The 23,186-nt window shown below is 42.6% G+C and overlaps 1 protein-coding gene across 1 annotated transcript in view; it reads right to left on the bottom strand.

The window, feature by feature from the left end:
- CASKIN2 (CASK interacting protein 2) overlaps positions 1-23,186 on the bottom strand; it is a 142,739-nt gene that overhangs the window by 14,315 nt on the left and 105,238 nt on the right. The window contains exons 6-15 of the mRNA XM_077251706.1: positions 16,466-16,561; positions 15,431-15,561; positions 15,199-15,307; positions 5,685-5,793; positions 5,488-5,582; positions 5,287-5,404; positions 5,064-5,183; positions 4,857-4,975; positions 4,724-4,769; positions 4,508-4,578 (exon numbers count right to left, since the gene is read on the bottom strand). Of these exons, the coding sequence (XP_077107821.1) occupies positions 4,508-4,578; positions 4,724-4,769; positions 4,857-4,975; positions 5,064-5,183; positions 5,287-5,404; positions 5,488-5,582; positions 5,685-5,793; positions 15,199-15,307; positions 15,431-15,561; positions 16,466-16,561 (1,014 nt within the window). The remainder of the gene's footprint in view (positions 1-4,507; positions 4,579-4,723; positions 4,770-4,856; positions 4,976-5,063; positions 5,184-5,286; positions 5,405-5,487; positions 5,583-5,684; positions 5,794-15,198; positions 15,308-15,430; positions 15,562-16,465; positions 16,562-23,186) is intronic.

The raw sequence follows: 23,186 nt of genomic DNA, 5'->3' as shown, positions 1-23,186 counted from the left end.
AACGGATATTGCAAAATTGCAGTAAACATATAAATAAACAAATTACCAGGATAAAAGATGAACTTTAGGAAGTAGGAAGGCAAACACTTGTGTAGTGTATAGCTCCCAACAGTATCAGTTAGAGACATTCCTAAACTTGCATTAGTCAAATAATAATCACAAGCTTCAAAATAACACATTTTTATAAGAGAACTGCAGTGAAACTGATGTCTGTTTTAATAAGTATTAGCAAAAAATAAAAAAAATAGGACCTACCTGCCCGAAAATTACTTTATTTTTAATACATCATATACACATTACATATTTATATCAACCTACACAATTAAGGTATGCACAAATCTGCAATAATGTAAGAGTAAAATAAAACAAAATAAAAAAAAAACAAGAACAGAAAATAAAAAAAAATACATGAAAAAAAATGCAAATTTACGCTTTTTTAGTTTTTTTTTATTTAACTTGATGATTTATACAGTGGGTACGGAAAGTATTCAGACACCTTTAAACTTTTCACTCTTTGTTTCATTGCAGCCATTTGGTAAATTCAAAAAAGTTCATTTATTTCACATTAATGTACACTCTGCACCCCATCTTGACTAAAAAAAAAACAAGAAATGTAGAAATTTTTGCAAATGTAATAAAAAAGAAATACTGAAATATCACATGGTCATAAGTATTTAGACCCTTTGCTCAGACACTCATATTTAAGTCACATGCTGTCCATTTCCTTGTGACCCTCCTTTAGATGGTTCTACTGCTTCATTGGAGGCCAGATGTTTTTAATTAAACTGATAGGACTTGATTTGGAAAGGCACACACCTGTCTATATAAGACCTCACAGTGCATGTCAGACCAAATGAGAATCATGAGGTTAAAGGAACTGGCCAAGGAGCTCAGAGACAGAATTGTGGCAAGGCACAGATCTGGCCAAGGTTACAAAAGAATTTCTGCAGTACTCAAGGTTCCTAAGAGCACAGTGGTCTCCATAATCCTTAAATGGAAGAAGTTTGGGACCACCAGAAGTCTTCCTAGACCTGGCTGTCTAGCCAAACGGAGCAATCGTGGGAGAAGAGCCTTGGTGAGAAAGGTAAAGAAGAACCCCAAGATCACTGTGGCTGAGCTCCAGAGATGCAGCAGGGAGATGGGAGAAAGTTCCACAAAGTCAACCATCACTGCAGCCCTCCACCAGTCGGGCCTTTATAGCAGAGTGGCCAAACGGAAGCCTCTCCTCAGTGCAAGACATATGAAAGCCCGCATAGTGTTTGCTAAAAAACACCTGAAGGACTCCCAGACTATGAGAAATAAGATTCTCTGGTCTGATGAGACGAAGATAGTCCTTGTTGGTGATAATTCTAAGCGGTATGTGTGGAGAAAACCAGGCACTGCTCATCACCTGCCCAATACAATCCCAACAGTGAAACGTGGTGGCAGCATCTGCTATGGGGGTGTTTTTTAGCTGCAGGGACAGGACTGGTTGTCATTGAAGGAAACATGAATACGGTCAAGTACAGAGATATCCTGGATGAAAACCTCTAGCACAGTGCTCTGGACCTCAGACTTGGTTGAAGGTTCACCTTCCAACAAGAAAATGACGTTAAGCACACAGCTAAAATAACAAAGGGATGGCTTCAGAACGACTCTTTGACCATTCTTGACTGGCCCAGCTAGAGCCCTGACCTAAACCTAATTGACAGAACTGGAGAAGATCTGCAAGGAAGAATGGCAGAGGATCCCCTAAGTCTGGCGTGAAACACTTGTTGCATCATTCCCAAGAACACTCATGGCTGTACTAGCTCAAAAGGGTGCATCTACTCAATACTGAGCAAAGGGTCTGAATACTTATGACCATATGATATTTCAGTTTTTCTTTGTTAATAAATTTGCAAAAATTACTACGTGTGACATTGTGGTTACTGTAATGTGGACATGCAAAGCCTTAAAATACTATAATATAACTAATATATGAAGCTGAGTGTGTGTGTGTGTGTGTGTGTGTGTGTGTGTGTGTGTGTGTGTGTGTGTGTGTGTGTGTGTGTGTGTATATCCGGGATTGGCATCTGCACCATCACAGCTACAGCCACAAAATTTTGCACAGTCAAGTCTGGACCCCGAGAGCGTCATAGGCTATGTTGTGAGGCGAAATTTTGACCCCGCACTTTCCAAATCACCAAATAATTTTGCCCCTATCTACATAATGGGGAAAAAGTGAAAGGAAAAGTGTTGGAAGCAAATTGACAGCTTCCAGATGTGAACAAGGGGGACTTAAAGAATGAGAGCGATGGCGCCAAAGAGTATATACCATACAGTTGCTAAGGTGGGGACCCGACATGGGATACTCACCACACAAAATGCGCCACACACTACCACGTGCTTGAATACATAAACCACCCTCAGCACACATTTCACCACACATACACCAACCTCGTCACATAAAAGTCGAAACACAAAAGTCATCGCTCAAAACTCGCCACATGCAAAATTCGCCACATGCAAAACTCGCCACATGCAAAACTAGGCTCACATGTAAAACTCACCTCATGGAAAACTCGCCACACGCCGAAAAATTGCCACATGCACAAAAGTTGCAACACAAGCAAAAGTTGCCTCACACAAAACTTGCACATACTCAAAACGCACCACACATAAAACTTGCCACACGCAAAACTCACCATGCGCAAAACTTGCTGCACACAACTTGCTACACTTACCTGTCACATGCAACTCGACACACAAAAAGTTGCTACACGCATGTCGCCACACAAAACTCATCTCACAAAAGTCACTACATGCATGTCGCCACACGCAACTCAACACACACAACTTGACACATGAAACTCGCCCTAAAACACACAAGTCTGGTATTATCCTTTAAAAATAAAAATCTGATTAATAAGACAAACTACAAGAGCAACAAATGTACCATATAGGAAATACGGCAGCTGTCAGTCACATGACCTGTCTATTATGTGTATGTGTGAGCTAATATATACTACCAGGGGGGAGGGCTTCCTGTTGGCTGGGGATTTATCAGGCTGCCAATTTAGCTTGCAAATACTGAAGTAAAAATACTGCCCATATAACGTGTGAACGAGGTCACACTAGCGGATTGAGGAGCTGCGGAGGGTTGTGGACTTCCTCCATGAAGCCCCGCCCTTGCCCGCACCTCCGCCGCTAGCTCCACCTACTTCTGCATGCGGCCAGCGTACCTATCTTTAACATTAGGTACCGCCGCTTCCGCATGCGTCGTTTTGACGATGCAGAAATAAAAAGAAATTGCTACAAGCTGCGTCCTACGCTGGTCGCCGCATCGTCAAAACGACGCATGCGGAAGCATCCGCATACAGCGGCACGACCTGCGTACCTAATGCTAAAGATAGGTACGCAGGCCGCATGCAGAAGTAGGCGGAGCTAGAGGTGGATGTGTGGCCGAGGGCGGGGCTTCTCGGAGGAAGTCCACAGCCCTCCGCAGCTCCTCAAAACGCTAATGTGAAACCAGCCTAATACTGGAGGAGATGACATACAGGTACATACTATATACAGGGGAGATGACACAGGTATATACTATATACAGGAGCAGATGACACAGGTATATATTATATACAGGAGGAGATGACTTACAGGTATATACTATATACAGGAGGAGATGACATACAGGTATATACTATATACAGGAGGATATGTCAAACGTATATACTATATACAGGAGGAGATGACATACAGGTATATACTATATAAAAGAGGAGGTAACACATAGGTATATAGAGGAGGAGATGACATACAGCAGGTATATACTATATACAGGGGAGATGACATAGGTATATACAGGAGATGACATACAGGTATATACTATATATAGGAGGAGATGACATACAGGTATATACTATATACAGAAGAGATGACATACAGGTGTATACTATATATATGGGAGATGACAAACATGTATATACTGAGGGGAAAATGAGAGGTGTGAGGTGAAAATGAGAGGTGTGAGTGCAAAATGAGAGGAGTGAGGGAAAATAGTAGAGTGATTGGAAAATGACAGATGTGAGGTCGAAATGACAAGTGTTAGGGGGAATGAGAGGAGTGAGGGGGGGAATGAGAGGAGTGAGGGGGAAAATGAGAGATGTGAGGGGGAAAATCAGAGGCGTGATGGGAAAATAAGAGAAGTGAGGTGCTATAACTAACCACAGATATTTACTATGCCCAGGCAACGCCGGGCTCTTCAGCTGGTATATATGTATATATTCTTTTTAACAATGTCAAAGTGTACATTGAGATGTGTTACTGAAAGTGGACTAAGTAATGATGAGCATTGTAGGTAGGTATTCTGCATGAATCTAGTTTACTATGTGTGCTAGCGCTGCATGAATAATATATGGTTGTGCTCTAGCCCTTCTACAATTTATTCACCATCCACCTTAATGATGCAATATAAAGCACATTGTATACTGTAACGTAAGCCGTTGACATAGAAATACTATACATTTACCACGACCACATACCCACATACCTTCCCTTGCAAGTATGATCCTGGCTCTTTCTCCACATGAACAGAATGCATCTTATGACTTGGAGTGGTGCCTGAAATTCAAGAGGTGCCATTTTTTATATTAAGGGCATGATGCTTAGATTAAAAACAATAATACAAATTATCAGCATCATCAGAACGATTATAAATATTAATTGTGTACAAACTCAAAACACTTAAGATAAAGCTGATCCTCACCAACTAGGATTCTGTTATGGTGATCTTCGCTGCCATGATGTAGGTTCTGAAAAGAAGACAACCCATGTCTCCAATGAATGGGAGGAAGAAAGGATACAATAGAAATAAAAAGCTAATATTGTTCATGAGTTACCTGAGCATTCTCTATGAGAAGAGTGGAGCTCAGACCACTGCTTTCACAGCTCTGGCCACTTCCAGCACTGCGCACGCTGCCCAGACTACCCTCACTGCCCACACTGTGACGGTCACCAGCTAGAATTACACAAGGAAGAAAAATGATCAACAGCATTACATATGAACATGATGAAAATAACATATTTCTACTGACACCATTACTTACCTCCACTGTATTCAGAGGTCATACCAATGCAGGTTATTGTACTGTATTGACTGTGCTGGTGTAGCAGTGGCTTTACCAAACGCTGCTGAGAAGTTGTGGTATTACGAGAAATAGTTGAGCCTAATAAAGAAAAAATTAGGAACTTAGAATAAAGAAATCTGGAAAAAAAAGTCTAATTACTTCAAAACTAATATTTCTTCTATAGATTGTTGTGAATTCTCACCAAGCCTCTTAGTGATGACCTCGACAATTGCCGGAGGAAAGAATCCCACTCTATCGGTTCCCTTCTGTGCGTCATGGATGTGACCTTTCCATCTGCCATCTGGATGTTGCTCCAATACCTGTAGTCAGAATACATTGTTACAAGAACTAAAAGGAATATATTTACCATTAAAAATCAACACTACAAAAATATAGTCACTACCGTAATGAGGTCTCCAGCCCGGATATTCAGAGCAGTTGGATCATGAGCATTCCAGAAATCCTTCAGGGCTCGAACTTTAAGTATCCCAGATGCCTCTGCAATGAAGGGTGTACACTGTTTTATGACACACTCACTTATTTCAATGATTCCTTTAGTTTAATCCCACCATGTTACACTCTTATAACTTGAACAATTACCTCGAAGAAGCTGTTTTATGTCTGTACTAGCATGAGTGGTGGTGAATTGATTTACAATGTCCAAAGCAGTTTGATTGTACGTGTTTCGGATATTTACATCAATGCCATTCTAGAAAAGAAAGATAGAGCAGGTTTACTCATTAAAAATAAAAATCATAACTTTGGAATGGGCAGCATGGTGGCTCAGTGGTTTGCACTGTAGCCTTGCACCACTGAGGTCCTGGTTCAAATCCCATCAAGGACAATATCTGCAAGGAGTTTGTATGTTCTCCCCATGATTACGGGGGTTTCCTCCCACACTCCAAATACATACTAATAGGGAATTTAGATTGTGAGCCCCAATGGTGCAGCAATGATGATGTCTGTAAAGTGCTATGAAATGAATATCTAATATATAATTGCCTAGAATACTACTTCCTGCAATTTGCGCCAACTTCCGTGGCTTTGTCCGGAGCTAATGTCCGGAGATAATGTTCGGAGCTAATGTCCGGAGCTAATGTCTGGAGCTAATGTCCGGAGATTAATTGCCTAGAATACTACTTCCTGCAATTTGTGCCAACTTCCGTGGCTTTGTCCGGAGCTAATGTCCGGAGATAAGGGACGTCACCAGTGTCCTACACCCAGGCAGAGCACAGGGGCCCCAGGCAGCATATGGGGCCCCAGGCAGAGCACAGTGGCCCCAGGCAGAGCACAGGGGCCCCAGGCAGAGCACAGTGGTCCCAGGTAGAGCACAGGGGCCCCAGGCAGCCTATGGGGCCCCAGGCAGAGCACAGGGGCCCCAGGCAGAGCACAGGGGCCCCAGGCAGAGCACAGGGGCCCCAGGCAGCATATGGGGCCCCAGGCAGAGCACAGTGGTCCCAGGCAGCCTATGGGGCCCCAGGCAGAGCACAGTGGCCCCAGGCAGAGCACAGGGGCCCCAGGCAGCATATGGGGCCCCAGGCAGAGCACAGGGGCCCCAGGCAGCATATGGGGCCCCAGGCAAAGCACAGTGGTCCCAGGCAGCCTATGGGGCCCCAGGCAGAGCACAGGGGCCCCAGGCAGTATATGGGGCCCCAGGCAGAGCACAGGGGCCCCAGGCAGAGCACAGGGGCCCCAGGCAGCATATGGGGCCCCAGGCAGAGCACAGTGGTCCCAGGCAGCCTATGGGGCCCCAGGCAGAGCACAGTGGCCCCAGGCAGAGCACAGGGGCCCCAGGCAGCATATGGGGCCCCAGGCAGAGCACAGGGGCCCCAGGCAGAGCACAGGGGCCCCAGGCAGCATATGGGGCCCCAGGCAGAGCACAGGGGCCCCAGGCAGAACATGGGGCCCCAGGCAGAGCACAGTGGCCCCAGGCAGAGCACAGCAATATTTTGGACCACTGTGCGGTGTTTCAGACCCCCTGTGTGATGTCTGGGGCCCTGTTCTTAAGTATATTAAAGATTAAAGTAACGTATATTAAAGTATATTATAGATCAAATTTGACACGTTTATGAGCACCATTGAGTGATATACTCAAGAATGACATAATTTTTCAAAATTTTATGGTTTCAAACTGTAAACACTCAGAGTTTTTTTTACTTCAACCAGAAAACCTTAACTGTTCAGGATATGATAAAAGTCATAGTATTCTGAATCTTTAACTTATAAAGATACCTTTACATGGGGTGATTATTGGTTCTAGAGAGGCTTTCGGCCGATAATCATACACATGGCTGGTGACAGGACAATACAATATAAACGTTCAAAGGTAAACACTGATAACATTAAAATCTAATATATAATTGCCTAGAATACTACTTCCGGCAATTTGTGCCAACTTCCGTGGCTTGTCCGGAGATAATGTCCGGAGATAAGTGACGTCACCAGCGTCCTACACCCGCTCAGGGTGGACAAAGATATATGCCTTCGTGGTGCGCGGCACTTTTCTGATTGGTTGCCGCCTGCCGCGAGCGACCAATCAGAAATGTGCCGTACTGTGACACACTCCGCCCGCCATTTTGGTGTGATTTTTGAATTTTTACCTCACAGCAAGTTTTTACTGCGTGGAGGCGGTCCCAGTGACGCCGCTCTTCAAGCTCCTGCCGAATTTCGTCAAAAAAATGATAATACCATTTACCAAAACTATATATATTTAGTTGTGAAGTGGTTCAGTGACATTTTCACACCAATTTTGAACTTTTGTTTGGTGTTTTCTCCATATACTGCCTATTATTCACTGACTGTTATACTGAGAGACTGCCGTTTATTAACCTCTTCTTTGCCACACTGGGTATATTGCTCTATTATTTGCCACATAAGGACATTGTCCATTATTGCCCAGCAATTTCTCTGCAATATAAACTGCCTATTTATTAATATCTGTATTCCTGCAAAGAACTATTGCCTATTATTAACTGGCTATTTTCCTACTACCTGACACTGCCTCTTATTAACCTGTTGTTTGCCACCACCACGCTTAAAGCTGTTTAGCTTAGCCAACATGAGCTCTAATAGTAAGGATACTAATGACACAGAGCCCAAAGCTGCTGATGGCGCACGTAAGATCAGGTGTGATATAAAGTATGGTAATGATGCAGAGCGAAAAGCCGCCGATGCCGCACGTAAGCGCAAACAGCGTGTTAACAAGAGTACAGAGGATAGATGCAAGCGCCTGGATACTGTTAAGTATACTAATGACACAGAGTCCAAAGCTGCTGATGGCGCACGTAAGATCAGGTCTGATATAAAGTATGGTAATGATGCAGAGCGAAAAGCCGCCGATGCTGCACGTAAGCGCAAACAGCGTGCTAACAAGAGTACAGAGGAGAGATGCAAGCGCCTGGACACTGTTAAGTATACTAATGACACAGAGCCCAAAGCTGCTGATGGCGCACGTAACATCAGGTCTGATAATAAGTATACCAATGACGCACAGCGAAAAGACACCGATGCTGCACGTAAGCGTAAACAGCGTGCTAACAAGAGTACAGAGGATAGATGCAAGCGCCTGGACACTGTTAAGTATACTAATGACACAGAGCCCAAAGCTGCTGATGGCGCACCTAACATCAGGTCTGATAATAAGTATACCAATGACGCAGAGCGAAAACCCGCCGATGCCGCACGTAAGCGCAAACAGCGTGCTAACGAGACTACAGAGGACAGACAGAAGCGCTTGGACACTGTTAATGCTGCTTGCAATAAACGCATTACTAATGAGTCTTTTGAGGACAAAACTAATCGATTAAGTAATAAAGCTGCTGCTGCACGCTCTCAACGTTGCAAACATAATATTTCCACGTCCTCAGTCATAGATTCTGCCCACAATACAGCTTCTTTGTCTCCATTCATAGAATGTGTGCAGCCTGAAGCTCCTTTAACCGTTGGTAAATCTGCACGTAAGCGCAAACACTGTCCTACTTACACTCCAAATGATAAACGCCGTCGCCTGTACACCGTTAAGTCTGCTTATAAGACATGCTTCACACCTGACTCTTCTAAGGCAACAAACAATTCATTACCAAATGCAGCTGGTGAACGGCGCAAAAAAAACGCTTGCACCTCCATATTAATAAACCCTGACCATGATACACCTTCCAACTCCTCAGTGATTGAATCTGTGGACAGTGAAGATCCTCTACCAGGTCCACGCTTTATATATGTTGGCTTAAAGAAACATTCCAATGCTCCGTTACCACAACCTGTACCTCAACATCCTACAGGTTTTACTAATGATGACAGTACCATAGTAGAACACTCCTGTGGTCCTATGAACTATTTATGTGAACATTGTCAAGCATTACATTTTAATGCTGAGATACCAGCAGATAAAAATTTTACTCTGTGTTGTCACAAGAGTAAAGTGCATATACCTATACCCCAATATCCCGAGGTCTTTAAACGATTGCTGACAGGGGAGAGTGAGTTCAGTAAGAATCTCATGGAAAATATTCGTAGTATTAACAGCTCATTTGCTTTCGCCTCCATGGGTGCCAATATATCCCCTCCACCTGGACATGGCCCTTACTGTTTCCGTATACATGGACAAATATATCATCGTACTGGAACCCTACTTCCCAGTGATGATCAAGTTCCAGCGTATGCCCAACTGTATATTTTGGATACCGCTACCGCGAATGAACAACGTTTAAACTGTGAACAAAATCAAAAATGTCATCCCACTTTGATGAGTATAATTGCTCTTCAGTTAGACAATGTGAATCCCTTTGTTGCTGCCTACAAAATGTTACGAGATGTGGAACATGAAGAACATCTTAAAGCTGAAGCTAATGGCACTCTCATGCCAAATATCATCATGGCCCTTAAACAAGATCGGAATCAAGACCCTCGCCGATATAATAATCCAACTGTCAATGAGGTTGCTGTCGTATTTGAAAATGACAATGGAGAGCCACCATTTAATCGTGATATTTTAATACATTTACAACCGGACCCCAAAAATCCTTTGGCGCCAAGAACACAACAGGTCAGCATTCTACACAGTAATTTAGATGCTTTACTCTATCCTTTATTTTTCCCTTACGGAGACCAGGGCTGGCATGATGGCCTCAAGCAACAAGGGCAAAGTCCACGCAGAGTTACACAACTGCAATATTACTGCTATGTGCTGTCTGTCCGTAATCAGTTTAATCCACTCCTGAATGGTGGCAAACTCACTCAGCAGTACTTAGTGGATGCTTATGTGAAAATCGAGGCAAATCGCCTAAATTATATCCGTCAACACCAAAAGGATTTGAAAGTAGAGGATTATTGTGTACTCCAGGAACATCTCCAGAAAAAATCCATTGAGAAGGGCATCCCCATTGGAAAAACGATCATTTTACCATCTTCGTTTGAAGGCAGTCCCAGGAATATGCAGCAGCGGTACCAGGATGCCATGGCTATTGTGACTAAATATGGTCGTCCTGATCTATTCATCACCATGACCTGTAATCCGAAATGGAATGAGATTACTGAGAATTTGGAACCTTGGCAGCGTGTGGAACATAGACCTGATTTGGTGGCACGTGTTTTCAAAATAAAACTGGAAGCACTCTTAAAAGACATTAACAACGGATTATTTGGGAAAGTTTGCGCTATGGTTCATGTAATTGAATTTCAAAAACGTGGCCTTCCACACGCTCACATTTTGATTATTCTGGACAGCAACTCCAAATTAAGGACTGAGGAGGACATAGACAATACAGTGTGGGCTGAAATTCCCAATCCTACCCACTACTGTCAGCTCCATAAAATTGTTCTCCAACATATGATTCATGGTCCGTGTGGAGAACACAACCCAAATTCTCCCTGTATGGATCTGGGGAAGTGTACAAAAGGTTTCCCTAAAGATTTGCAACGAAGAACCATCATAGCTAAGGACGCCTATCCTACTTATCGCAGACACTTTGGCCCATCTTTTCAACACCATTCTAACATGATTGACAATTCGTGGGTGGTTCCATATAATCCGTTCCTGCTATTAAAATACAAGTGCCATATAAATGTCGAAGTTTGTGGTTCCATTCAGGCTGTGAAATATTTATTTAAATACATCTACAAAGGACATGATAAAGCCAATCTTGAAATCTGCCAGACTAACATCCAACATGATGAAACACACCAATTCATGGATTCAAGATATGTCAGTGCACCAGAGGCAGCTTGGCGAATATTCTCATATCCAATGCATAAACAATCTCATAGCATCATTCGCCTTGCTGTACATCTACCGCATTCTCAGCCACTCTATTTTCATGAGGATGACTCTATTGGAAACATCAAACAAAAGCTCCATCAAAATTCTACACTTATGGCCTACTTCAAGCTTAATCAGAACGACCATCATGCTCATATTTATTTATACCGTGAAATTCCCGAAAACTATGTTTGGAAAGAAGGTTCTTGGGAAGTTAGAAAGCGAGCAGGTGGTTCTGTGATTGGACGAATGTATACTGTCAGTGTGAAAGACCAAGAACGCTACTATTTAAGATTGTTATTGTTACATGTCAAAGGTGCAGCCAGTTTTGACAGCATAAAAACTGTACACGGAGTCACACATGAAACCTTCAAAGATGCGGCATTAGCTCTTGGCTTACTATTTGATGATAGTCTGTGGAGAAATTCATTACTTGATGCCAGTATTCTCAACATGCCAGCACAGCTACGTGACATGTTTGCCTACATTTGTATTTTTGGTCCTCCAGCTAAACCTCGGGACTTATGGGATGAATTTAAGGAACACTTTGTAGAAGACTACTGCTATGCAAACCACTCCGACACTCTGGAGTGTGTCAATTGTGAAGGCTATGCTATGACAGATGTCCAACATGTTCTTAAAGCTCATGGCAAAACTTATACTGATTTTAATTTGCCACGTCCAGTCAAGAAACACCACCTCCTCCCACAGTATGATAAAGATTATGAGTTATCAGCAGCTGCTGAAATGAAAGCTACTCTAAATGAGGACCAACTTTTTGCTTTTGATGCTATCACTCAAGCTTTAGAAGACACTAATTCTACAGCAAAGTGTTTTTTCCTTGATGGTCCTGGTGGCAGCGGAAAAACGTACCTATATCATCTACTCCTACATCAGCTAAGAGGACAAGGAGACATTGTGTCACCTGCTGCCACTACTGGAATTGCCGCCAACTTGCTACAAGGTGGACGAACCATTCATTCTCTTTATGGGATTCCAATTCCTGTGAATGAAACATCTGTTTCCAGGATTAAGAATGATACCGATGCAGCAAAAGATTTGCACAGCACTAAACTTTTTATTATTGATGAGTGCACAATGCTATCCAAATATGCATTGCATGTCATTGATAGAGTTTTACGTGATGTCATGACAACAAATGTAGCTCACAAAGAAAAAACACCGTTTGGAGGTAAAGTGATTGTTTTTGGAGGCGACTTTAGACAATGTCTTCCTGTCATCCCTCATGGGACAAGAACTGATGTTGTAGAGAGCTGTATAAAATATTCACAACACTGGCAACATTTTACTCGCCTGCCACTTATTAACAACATGCGCTCCATTGATCCTCACTACAGCAGTTGGTTGCTTCAACTGGGAAATGGTGAACTATCTAATGAACATAACCTTGGAGATGATGTAATTGAAATTCCTCCAGACATGGTATGCACTGGCTCTTTAATAATTGAAATTTTTGGAGATAATCTTTGTATTGATGTGAATGACACCGAAAGCATAAATACAGCTGCATCTCATGCAATTTTATGTCCAAAAAATGAGGACGTTGAGAAAGTCAATTCCCAAGTCATGGATTTATTGATAGGTGACTATACTGAATATATCAGTGATGATTCCATCGATCCTGATGAAGCTGATGACCTCGATCAATACCCACTTGAGTTTTTGAATTCACTAACACCAACTGGAATGCCTTCACATCGGCTGAAACTTAAAATTGGCACCATTGTCATGTTATTACGTAATCTGAACACGAACAAAGGTCTCTGCAGTGGTACGCGGCTCATTGTCACTGCCTTACATGCCAATATCATACTGGCTAAAGTAATTAGTGGGTCAGCAGCAGGAAATGTGGTATTCATTCCACGAATTGATTTGTGTCCATCAGAGACTGGATTACCTTTTAAATTAAGACGGAGACAATTTCCCATCAAGCCCGCATTTGCAATGACCATAAATAAATCTCAAGGCCAGACCCTCCATCGAGTTGGCATTTATCTACCAGAACCTGCTTTTGCCCATGGTCAATTGTATGTTGCTTTTTCCAGGGTGAAGCAATGTTGCAATGTGAGGGTTAAAGTGGTTAATACACCACTTCAAGGACAATTATTGGCTGATAGTACTAAAGTCTTCACACGTAATATTATCTACAAAAATATTTTAGTTTAAAGTTACTTTTCTTTTTTTTCATTATTCAGTTTTTCTAATAACATAGACAGCAATAGGCAAATTCTATGTATAGAGATAAGGAAAAAAAACAAAAACAAAAAAAATTAGTGTAGCCATAGACATATAGATTTTAAGTACTTATGTAGGAAATACGTATATAACATACGTACTCATTAGCATATAGGGTTAATAACTCTATATCATATCTACATAAATTTAGAAATATGATATATCAATACATATTTTTATAGGTAAGTAGAACACACATTAAGTACAAGATGTAAGATGTGTATCATCCAAATGCCTGTATTTGGTGATAGGAACCTGTATTTGAAGCTCCAGCAGTATAGCTGCTGAGAGATTTCATTTTGTTTTTAAAAAGGGTGAGGTTTTTGTGAACAGGTAAGAGACGGGTGGGATGGCTGTTCACACACATCTCTATCTCCAGGTGTGTTCTGTACATAGAAATAGATATATAGATAGGTACATATTTAGATAGATATGGAAAGAATAGAGATTTTGCTTTCACATCAACATTTTTCTGCTATTTGGAGAATTTATGGTGGAAAAAAGGCTATTTCTGCACTTCCTGCCTAAGGGCTGACCCACGCCACTCTTGCTGTAAGTTGCATGCAATGTATACGGAATTTGTACTTCACTTGCGGCAGGTGCGGCACATGTGGTTTCTGCAGTTTTCGCCACAAAATCTCCACTTACCAGTGTTTTTGTTGTGGCTGCATTTAATGCAATTGTCGAAGCCGCGTTTGCCGCATTTACTGCAAGTTAACTCCAAGCTTCATCTACATTGCATGGCACTTGCTGAAAGTGTGTTGTAGGTCAGTTCTTTGGTGCCAAGTGTGGAAGTTGTATTGTTTTTAACATTACTTCTGCAAATATCAGAAACATGCAGATGTGAAAGAGGTTTGAGTATTAAGAAATAGGAATCAGTTAGTTAGGACCCATCAGTTCAAAGGCTACCGTGACGTGGTTGATGGGCATGCTTATATTAGCCCATCGGTGTACTATGAACGTTGATTTCTTAAATTTTACACTTCTGTAAAAATAAACACAAAAAATTTGGATACACAAAAAGGCTTTTATTTCTGTTGTACTTATTAGAATTATTTAAAATGAAGGCTTAGCTAAGCCCAAGAGATGATTAAAAACGTTTCATACCAACCCATCAGATGTAAAATTACTGTGAAAATACCTGATGGGCACACAAGTATGCGCCAGTATGGGTACTAAGAGCTTTTCCACATAATAATGAAATATTTTAAAATGTCATAGAACATACCAATATACATAGTTATTGATACATATTATTTATTATTTACATTATTGTTCTTAAGCAAAGAACCGTTGTTGTGGCATTTGCCACAACACGCAAAGTTGTTGTCTGATGTCTTTCATCACTCCCCTCATAAGCATGTTCATGGATCCTGTGTAACTGTACCTTAAATAACAAGAATTGTCAAGAGCTGGTGAGTGCAGCCATTTTTTGTTCTTTCTTACTATTATTTATTAATTGTATTATTCTTACATTTGAATAAATAAAGTATATATGGATTCTAGACTCCCGATTCTTTAGAATCGGGCTGCCATCTAGTAGATATATAAGTGCGTAAAATAAATACAGGTCTTGTGTTTATACTCCCCGATACTTCTTACCTCTATAAGCAGCTTCACAACTTCAGTCTTTCCACATAATGATGCCTCATGTAGAGCACTGCCCATCTTTGTCACTTTGTTAACCTCAATGCCAGATTTAAGAAGCAATCTGAAAAAAAAAAAAAAAAGTCAATATATGGTTGGCATTCAGCACAAAGGTGTTCATAAGATGTAGTTCGCAAGGTAATTTTGCGCCTACCATTGTGACTAGCAAATTCACCAATTAACCCACCTAATGACTTCCCGATGGCCATTTTTTGCTGCCAAGTGCAGCGGTGTGGTAAAATTAGGGTCTGTGGGATCTTTGGATATGCCCTCCAACAAAGAGACACACAGATGGCTATTCAGGAGCAGCTGCACCACCTAAGGAATCAATTAAAATAGACAATACATAGATTAGGGAAAGTGAGATTTATACTAAAGGAATGGAGGATGATGCTGTAGACCAGTTCTTCTCAAGCTGGTTTCTGCAGAACTCCACTGTTCCACCAAATCGATCTCCACAGTTTCTGGAAATAAATGGGGCACATTCCACTAGGATATAGCTGCTCAGATGATCTTACCCTGCAGCCAGTCTAATCTTCATAGAGAAAAAGTTACGTTCTGTAGATAGGGCTGTCCATTGGGTTTTGTGACCCAAGCAGTTAGAGCTCGCGCCAGCAATATTACACTTTGTGCAGAACCCTACAGTTGGTTCAGCAATGATATTTATATACTTTAAGAATGTATCTTGGATAACATACTATAGGAAGCGGGGATTCATATAACATTCTGCAGAGACCATCAGCCAACTCAAAGCCTGACCTAACTTTACCTTAGGCTACTTTCACACTAGCGTCGTACCGATGCTAGCAGTGAATGCGCCGCACAACGGGGGCAGCGGATGCTGTTTTTTCACGCATCCGCTGCCCCATTGTGAGGTGCGGGGAGGAAGGGGCGGAAATGGCGGACCGTCGGCACAAAAAAACATGTAACGTTTTTTGCTGCCGGCGGTCTGCCAAAACACGACACAACCGTCGCACGACGGTTGCAACGTGTGTGCATACGTCGCAATGCGTCGACAATGTAAATCTATGGGGAAAAAACGCATCCTGCAGACAACTTTGCAGGATGCGTTTTTTCGCCAAAACGACGCATTGCGACGTATGCAAAAAAACGCTAGTGTGAAAGTAGCCTAACTGTCTAAAGTTTTATGTGCTAAAAGGAAGCAGAGACATAGAAATGTAAAAAAGAAATAAAATAAACAATAGCTATAAACTGTCAATACCTTTACTCTCCCAAATTCACAAGCCAGATCTAACGGTGTCTTCTTGGATTTATTGACATGGCATGGATTTGACTGGTGCTGCAAAAGGGTTTCAGACTGGTAGCAAAGAAATAAAAAAAAAAAAATGTAAAGTACAATGCTACTCAAAATCCTGAAAATTAAAGTGTGTTCGCATTTATACCCAAAAGCTAACTAAATCTTATTCAGAAGCAGGGAAGCAAGTTTTTTTTTTTTAATGGAGAGCTGCTACTTTTTTCATCAAATGGTGGCAACAGTGTACCTACCATGTAACCATCATTAACAGCTATTGGCATACAAGGCAGTCCTCTACCTGTCCCCTAACATGCCATACAAGTCAGTGTTATCTATGGTTACCTCCACCTGGCCATCTGTGTTGTCACCAAGATTTTTCCACTGTGATCCACCTAGTCTGTGACTCACTATGCCAAACAATGGACTCTTCCACCATACAGTCTTTCGCAATCCTCCTCTTCAAAAACTGTATACAGAACTATACAAAGAACTTTGGCATCAAAGACCTTGCCCTATCCTGGATCTCTTCATACCTTTCCAACAGCACATTCAGCGTCTCCCACCCCTACACTACCTCCTCATCCCACCCTCTCTCTGTTGGAGTCCCCCAAGGCTCTGTTCTAGGAACCTTACTCTTCTCAATCTATACACTTGGCCTGGGACAACTCAAAGTCCAATGGATTCCAGTACCACCTTTGTGCTGATGACACTCAGATCTACCTCTCTGGCCCAGACGTCACCTCTCTGCTGTCCAGAATCCCGGAGTGTCTATCAGCCATATCCTCCTCCTTCTCCTCTTCCTTCCTCAAACTCAATGTGGACAAATCTGAACTAATCATCTTTCCTCCATCTCATAGATCTTCCTTACCTGACCTATCTATCGCAATTAACGACATCACGCTTTCCCCCATACGGGAAGTCCGCTGCCTCGGAGTAATCCTTGACTCTGCCCTGTCCTTCAAACCGCACATCCAAGCTCTTTCCACCTCCTGTCGCCTCTAGCTCAAAAATATCTCCAGAATCCGTCCTTTCCTCAACCGTCAATCTACTAAAATGCTTGTGCATGCCCTCATTATCTCCCGTCTCGACTACTGCAACATCCTTTTCTGTGGCCTCCCTGCTAACACCCTTGCACCTCTCCAGTCCATCCTTAACTTTGCTGCCCGACTAATTAATCTCTCTCCTCGCTACTCCTCCGCTTCCCACCTCTGCATATCTCTCCACTGGCTCCCATTCCCTCAGCGTATCCAGTTCAAATTACTAATACTGACCTTGAAAGCCATCCATAACCGGTCTCCTCCATATATCTTTGAACTAACCTCCCGATATCTTCCCTCACGCAGTCTCCGGTCCTCCCAAGACCTCCTTCTCTCCTCCACACTTATTCGCTTGTCACCCAATCGCCTCCAAGACTTCTCCCGAATATCCCCCATCCTCTGGAATTCTTTGCCCCAACACGTCCAACTATCAACCACATTCGGATACTTCAGACGGAACCTGAAAACCCACCTCTTCAGGAAAGCTTACAGCCTCCACTCACTCCGCTGCTCATTACTACCGGATCTACCGCCTCACCAACACCGGAGCAGCTGCAACCCTCAACCTATTGTCTCCTTCCCCACCATCCTGTAGAATGTAAGCCCGCAATGGCGGGGTCTTCTCCCCTCTGTATCAGTCTGTCATTGTTAGTTTGCTTACAGTAAGTGATATCTGTAATTTGTATGTAACCCCTTCTCATGTACAGCACCATAATAATAATAACTGTATACACAGTTTCTAACCATGTCTAGTGGTTATTTCCTATGCAGATTGTAAGTATTACCAGATGCTGGTAGGGCCCTGTCTATTTCTATACTTGTTTCTTTTTTTACTGACTTTATTTTCATATGATGTATTTGCATTTCATAAGTAATATGTCCTAGAAGGTAATGGCACTATAAAATAATAGTACTACAGATACCAGTGTAAATTAATCCTAAATCTGTTTTTCTTCAACAACTGTGGGTATGATGGGAAAGCTACAAAGTACTGTAGTTTAAACATCCCAATAAGAAACCTCCAATGGAGACGGATACATTTTGGGCAATGTAATACTGTATAGTCCCATTATATGACTATAATGTGTTAACTGTGTATATTGCACCTTTTGGACAAGGAATGGCCATATTACATAAAAGGAAATCTGTAGTCAGGTTTCTGCTATATAATCTGAGCGCAGCATGATGAAGGGGCAGAGACTCTTGATTACAGTGATGTGTCAATTACTGGACTCCTTGCTGCAGTTTTGATTAAAAAAAAAAGCTGTTTCATCTGCTGCAGGTCTAGCAGTTCTCTGAATGCTGAGCTCCAAATAACCCCACCCACACCACTGATTGGCAGCTTTCTGCGTACACACTGAAAACTTATTTGGAAAAGTGCATGTTACATTTTAAAAAGTATTTCCCTTCCCTCTCTTAGTGTTCCAATGGTCTCTAACTAATTATTTAATGTTGTACATACAGTACAGACCAAAAGTTTGGACACACCTTCTCATTTAAAGATTTTTCTGTATTTACATGACTATGAAAATTGTAAAGTCACACTGAAGGCATCAAAACTATGAATTAACACATTTGGAATTATATACTTAACAAAAAAGTATGAAACAACTGAAAATACACTCACCGGCCACTTTATTAGGTACACCATGCTAGTAACGGGTTGGACCCCCTTTTGCCTTCAGAACTGCCTCAATTCTTCGTGGCATAGATTCAACAAGGTGCTGGAAGCATTCCTCAGAGATTTTGGTCCATATTGACATGATGGCATCACACAGTTGCCGCAGATTTGTCGGCTGCACATCCCAAAGATGCTCCATACAAGGCAGGATGTATCCATGCTTTCATGTTGTTTACGCCAAATTCTGACCCTACCATCCGAATGTCGCAGCAGAAATCGAGACTCATCAGACCAAGCAACGTTTTTCCAATCTTCTACTGTCCAATTTCGATGAGCTTGTACAAATTGTAGCCTCAGTTTCCTGTTCTTAGCTGAAAGGAGTGGTACCCGGTGTGGTCTTCTGCTGCTGTAGCCCATCTGCCTCAAAGTTCGACGCACTGTGCGTTCAGAGATGCTCTTAGGCCTACCTTGGTTGTAACGGGTGGCGATTTGAGTCACTGTTGCCTTTCTATCAGCTCGAACCAGTCTGCCCATTCTCCTCTGACCTCTGGCATCAACAAGGCATTTCTGCCCACAGAACTGCCGCTCACTGGATTTTTTTTCTTTTTCGGACCATTCTCTGTAAACCCTAGAGATGGTTGTGCGTGAAAATCCCAGTAGATCAGCAGTTTCTGAAATACTCAGACCAGCCCTTCTGGCACCAACAACCATGCCACGTTCAAAGGCACTCAAATCACCTTTCTTCCCCATACTGATGCTCGGTTTGAACTGCAGGAGATTGTCTTGACCATGTCTACATGCCTAAATGCACTGAGTTGCCGCCATGTGATTGGCTGATTAGAAATTAAGTGTTAACAAGAAGTTGGACAGGTGTACCTAATAAAGTGGCCAGTGAGTGTATGTCTTATATTCTAGGTTCTTCAAAGTAGCCACCTTTTGCTTTGATGACTGCTTTGCACACTCTTGGCATTCTCTTGATGAGCTTCAAGATGTAGTCACCGGAAATGGTCTTCCAACAATCTTGAAGGAGTTCCCAGAGATGCTTAGCACTTGTTGACCCTTTTGCCTTCACTCTGCAGTCCAGCTCACCCCAATCCATCTTGATTGGGTTCAGGTCTGGTGACTGTGGAGGCCAGGTCATCTGGCGTAGCACCCATCACTCTCCTTCTTGGTCAAATAGCCCTTACACAGCCTGGAGGTGTGTTTGGGGTCATTGTCCTGTTGAAAAATACATGTTGGTCGAACTAAACGCAAACCGGATGGAATAGCATGCCGCTTCAAGATGCTGTGGTAGCCATGCTGGTTCAGTATGCCTTCAATTTTGAATAAATACCCAACAGTGTCACCAGCAAAGCACCTCCACTCCATAATACCTCATCCTCCATGCTTCACGGTGGAACCAGGCATGTAGAGTCCATCCGCTCACCTTTTCTGTGTCGCACAAAGACACGGTGGTTGGAACCAAAGATCTCAAATTTGGACTCATCAGACCAAAGCACAGATTTCCACTGATCTAATGTCCATTCCTTGTGTTCTTTAGCCCAAACAAGTCTCTTCTGCTTGTTGCCTGTACTTAGCAGTGGTTTCCTAGCAGGTATTTTACCATGAAGGCCTGCTTCACAAAGTCTCCTCTTAACAGTTGTTGTAGAGATGTGTCTGCTGCTAGAACTCTATGTGACATTGACCTGGTCTCTAATCGGAGCTGCTGTTATCCTGCGATTTCTGAGGCTGGTGACTCGGATAAACGTATCCTCAGAAGCAGAGGTGACCCTTGGTCTTCCTTTCCTGGGGCGGTCCTCATGTGAGCCAGTTTCTTTGTAGCGCTTGATGGTGTTTGCAACTGCACTTGGGGACACTTTCAAAGTTTTCCCAATTTTTCGGACTGACTGACCTTCATTTCTTCATTTCTTAAAGTAATGATGGCCACTCGTTTTTCTTTACTTAGAATTTGAATTATGGCAAGAAAAAAGCAGCTAACAGTCTATTCAGTAGGACTATCAGCTGTGTATCCACCAGACTTCTGCTCAACACAACTGATGGTCCCAACCCCATTTATAAGGCAAGAAATCCCACTTATTAAACCTGACCGGGCACACCTGTGAAGTGAAAACCATTTCCGGTAACTACCTCTGGAAGTTCATCAAGAGAATGCCAAGAGTGTGCACAGCAGTCATCAAAGAAAAAGGTGGCTACTTTGAGGAACCTAGAATATAAGACATATTTTCAGTTGTTTCACACTTTTTTGTTAAGTACCGTATTTTTCGGACTATAAGACGCACCGGACTATAAGGCGCACCCAGGTTTTAGAGGTGGAAAATAGGGAAAAAAATATTTGAAGCAAAAAAATGTGGTAAAATATTTAATAACATACTATTATATGTGGTGTTATTATATATAATAGTATGTTATTATGTTGGAAGCTGCGGGCCCAGTGTGGTGTCTGTGAAGTACTATATGAAGATGCTGGAGGGTGAGTATAAGAATGGGGGCACAGGGCTTATATTGAAAGCACCACTCCAGCACTGCAAAATAACACTGGAGTGCTGCTTTAAAAGCCCATGGGAGAACTATAACTCGCAGCATGTCCTGCAGATCCTATGACATGCTGGGAGTATAGTTCACTAAATGAGTGGCAGAGTGCTTTATTGTGTTTTGGAAAGACTAACCTCTTAATTGTGGCAGCCAGCCAGCCACTGTGGTGAGGTAAAAGCATCACATGACTGCACACACAGAGCCCTCCCTCTTATTGCCTTTCCACAGCACAGGTAATGGAAGCCAGCAGATTCTAGTGTTGGAGTCTGAAGGACCTGTGATGATGTCAAGAAGAGGGAGGGCTCTGTGCTGCCATGTGATGCTCCAGCCCGCCCACTTCTGACATCATCACAGGTCCTCCTTGTGCACACTGCACAGCACTCAGCTCCAGCCCAGGAAGGTAGGCAGCGATCTCCTCTCCCCCAGACCCTGCTGCTGCCTCCTCCTCCCCCGGACACACAGATCTCCCCAGCTGCTGCAGGAATCAGTGCTGAGGAAACCATGTGTGTCCCTGCTTAAGTGCAGTATTCATTTGCAGCTCCCAGCTCACTACACAGCTGATAGGTGGGCGGGGAGTAGCTAATGAATATTCACTGCACTTAATCATCGGGACCACATGCTTTCCCCAGCGCTGATTCTGGGCAGTGGGGACATTTTTCTGCCTCCTGAAGTGGGATAACAGTGCGATCCCACTCGCTGCTGCCCCCTCCTCAAATGCTACATCCCTATCATAAGACGCACCCACACTTTCCTCCCAAATTTGGAGGAAAAAAAGTGCGTCTTATGGTCAGAAAAATACGGTATATAATTCCACATGTGTTAATTCATAGTTTTGATGCCTTCAGTGTGAATTTACAATTTTCATACTCATGAAAATACAGAAAAATCTTTAAATGAGAAGGTGTGTCCAAACTTTTGGTCTGTACTGTACATGTAAAAAAAAAGCAGTAACAGTGGTCACCGCCACCCATACTACAGATAGATTTATAAAAATTCCTGTATTTTTTTAAAGTGGTGAACCGAAATACAAATTAATTTTCATCCTAAATCCCCATATGTTTAATACTATATTCTAAACTATTTGCTAATATACTTTAATTTCAAATTTCTTATCCTTCCTTAACTACAATAACTAATCCCCCCCGCCACTTTTTTTTTCAGGACTCTTATTTGAGAATCCCAGTGCATGCTGGGATATTGAAATGGAGTGTCATCAAGGGACAGAGAAGCGCCGTCCCTGAAATGAAGTGTCACCAAGTACCTTTGTACTTTGTCCCTGACAGTCCCTGTTGTGTACAATGACGAGGCTCTCTCTCGCTATCTCAGGTCAGCAGTAAAGAACCAGCAATAGATCACACTGTCAGTGCGGGTTGTCAGAATACCAGCACCGACCCCACAAGTGATGTCACTGGTCTCTGCATGCCGGGTGTTCTGATAAAGTGCGCTGTGTTTCCAGCACGTTACTGCTGATCTGAGCCAGCGAGAGAGCGGTCATTGT

The sequence above is a fragment of the Ranitomeya variabilis genome, chromosome 4 (genome assembly GCF_051348905.1).
Source record: "Ranitomeya variabilis isolate aRanVar5 chromosome 4, aRanVar5.hap1, whole genome shotgun sequence".
Classification (NCBI taxonomy): Eukaryota; Metazoa; Chordata; class Amphibia; order Anura; family Dendrobatidae; genus Ranitomeya; species Ranitomeya variabilis.
This window is presented reverse-complemented; position numbering and strand designations above follow the sequence as displayed.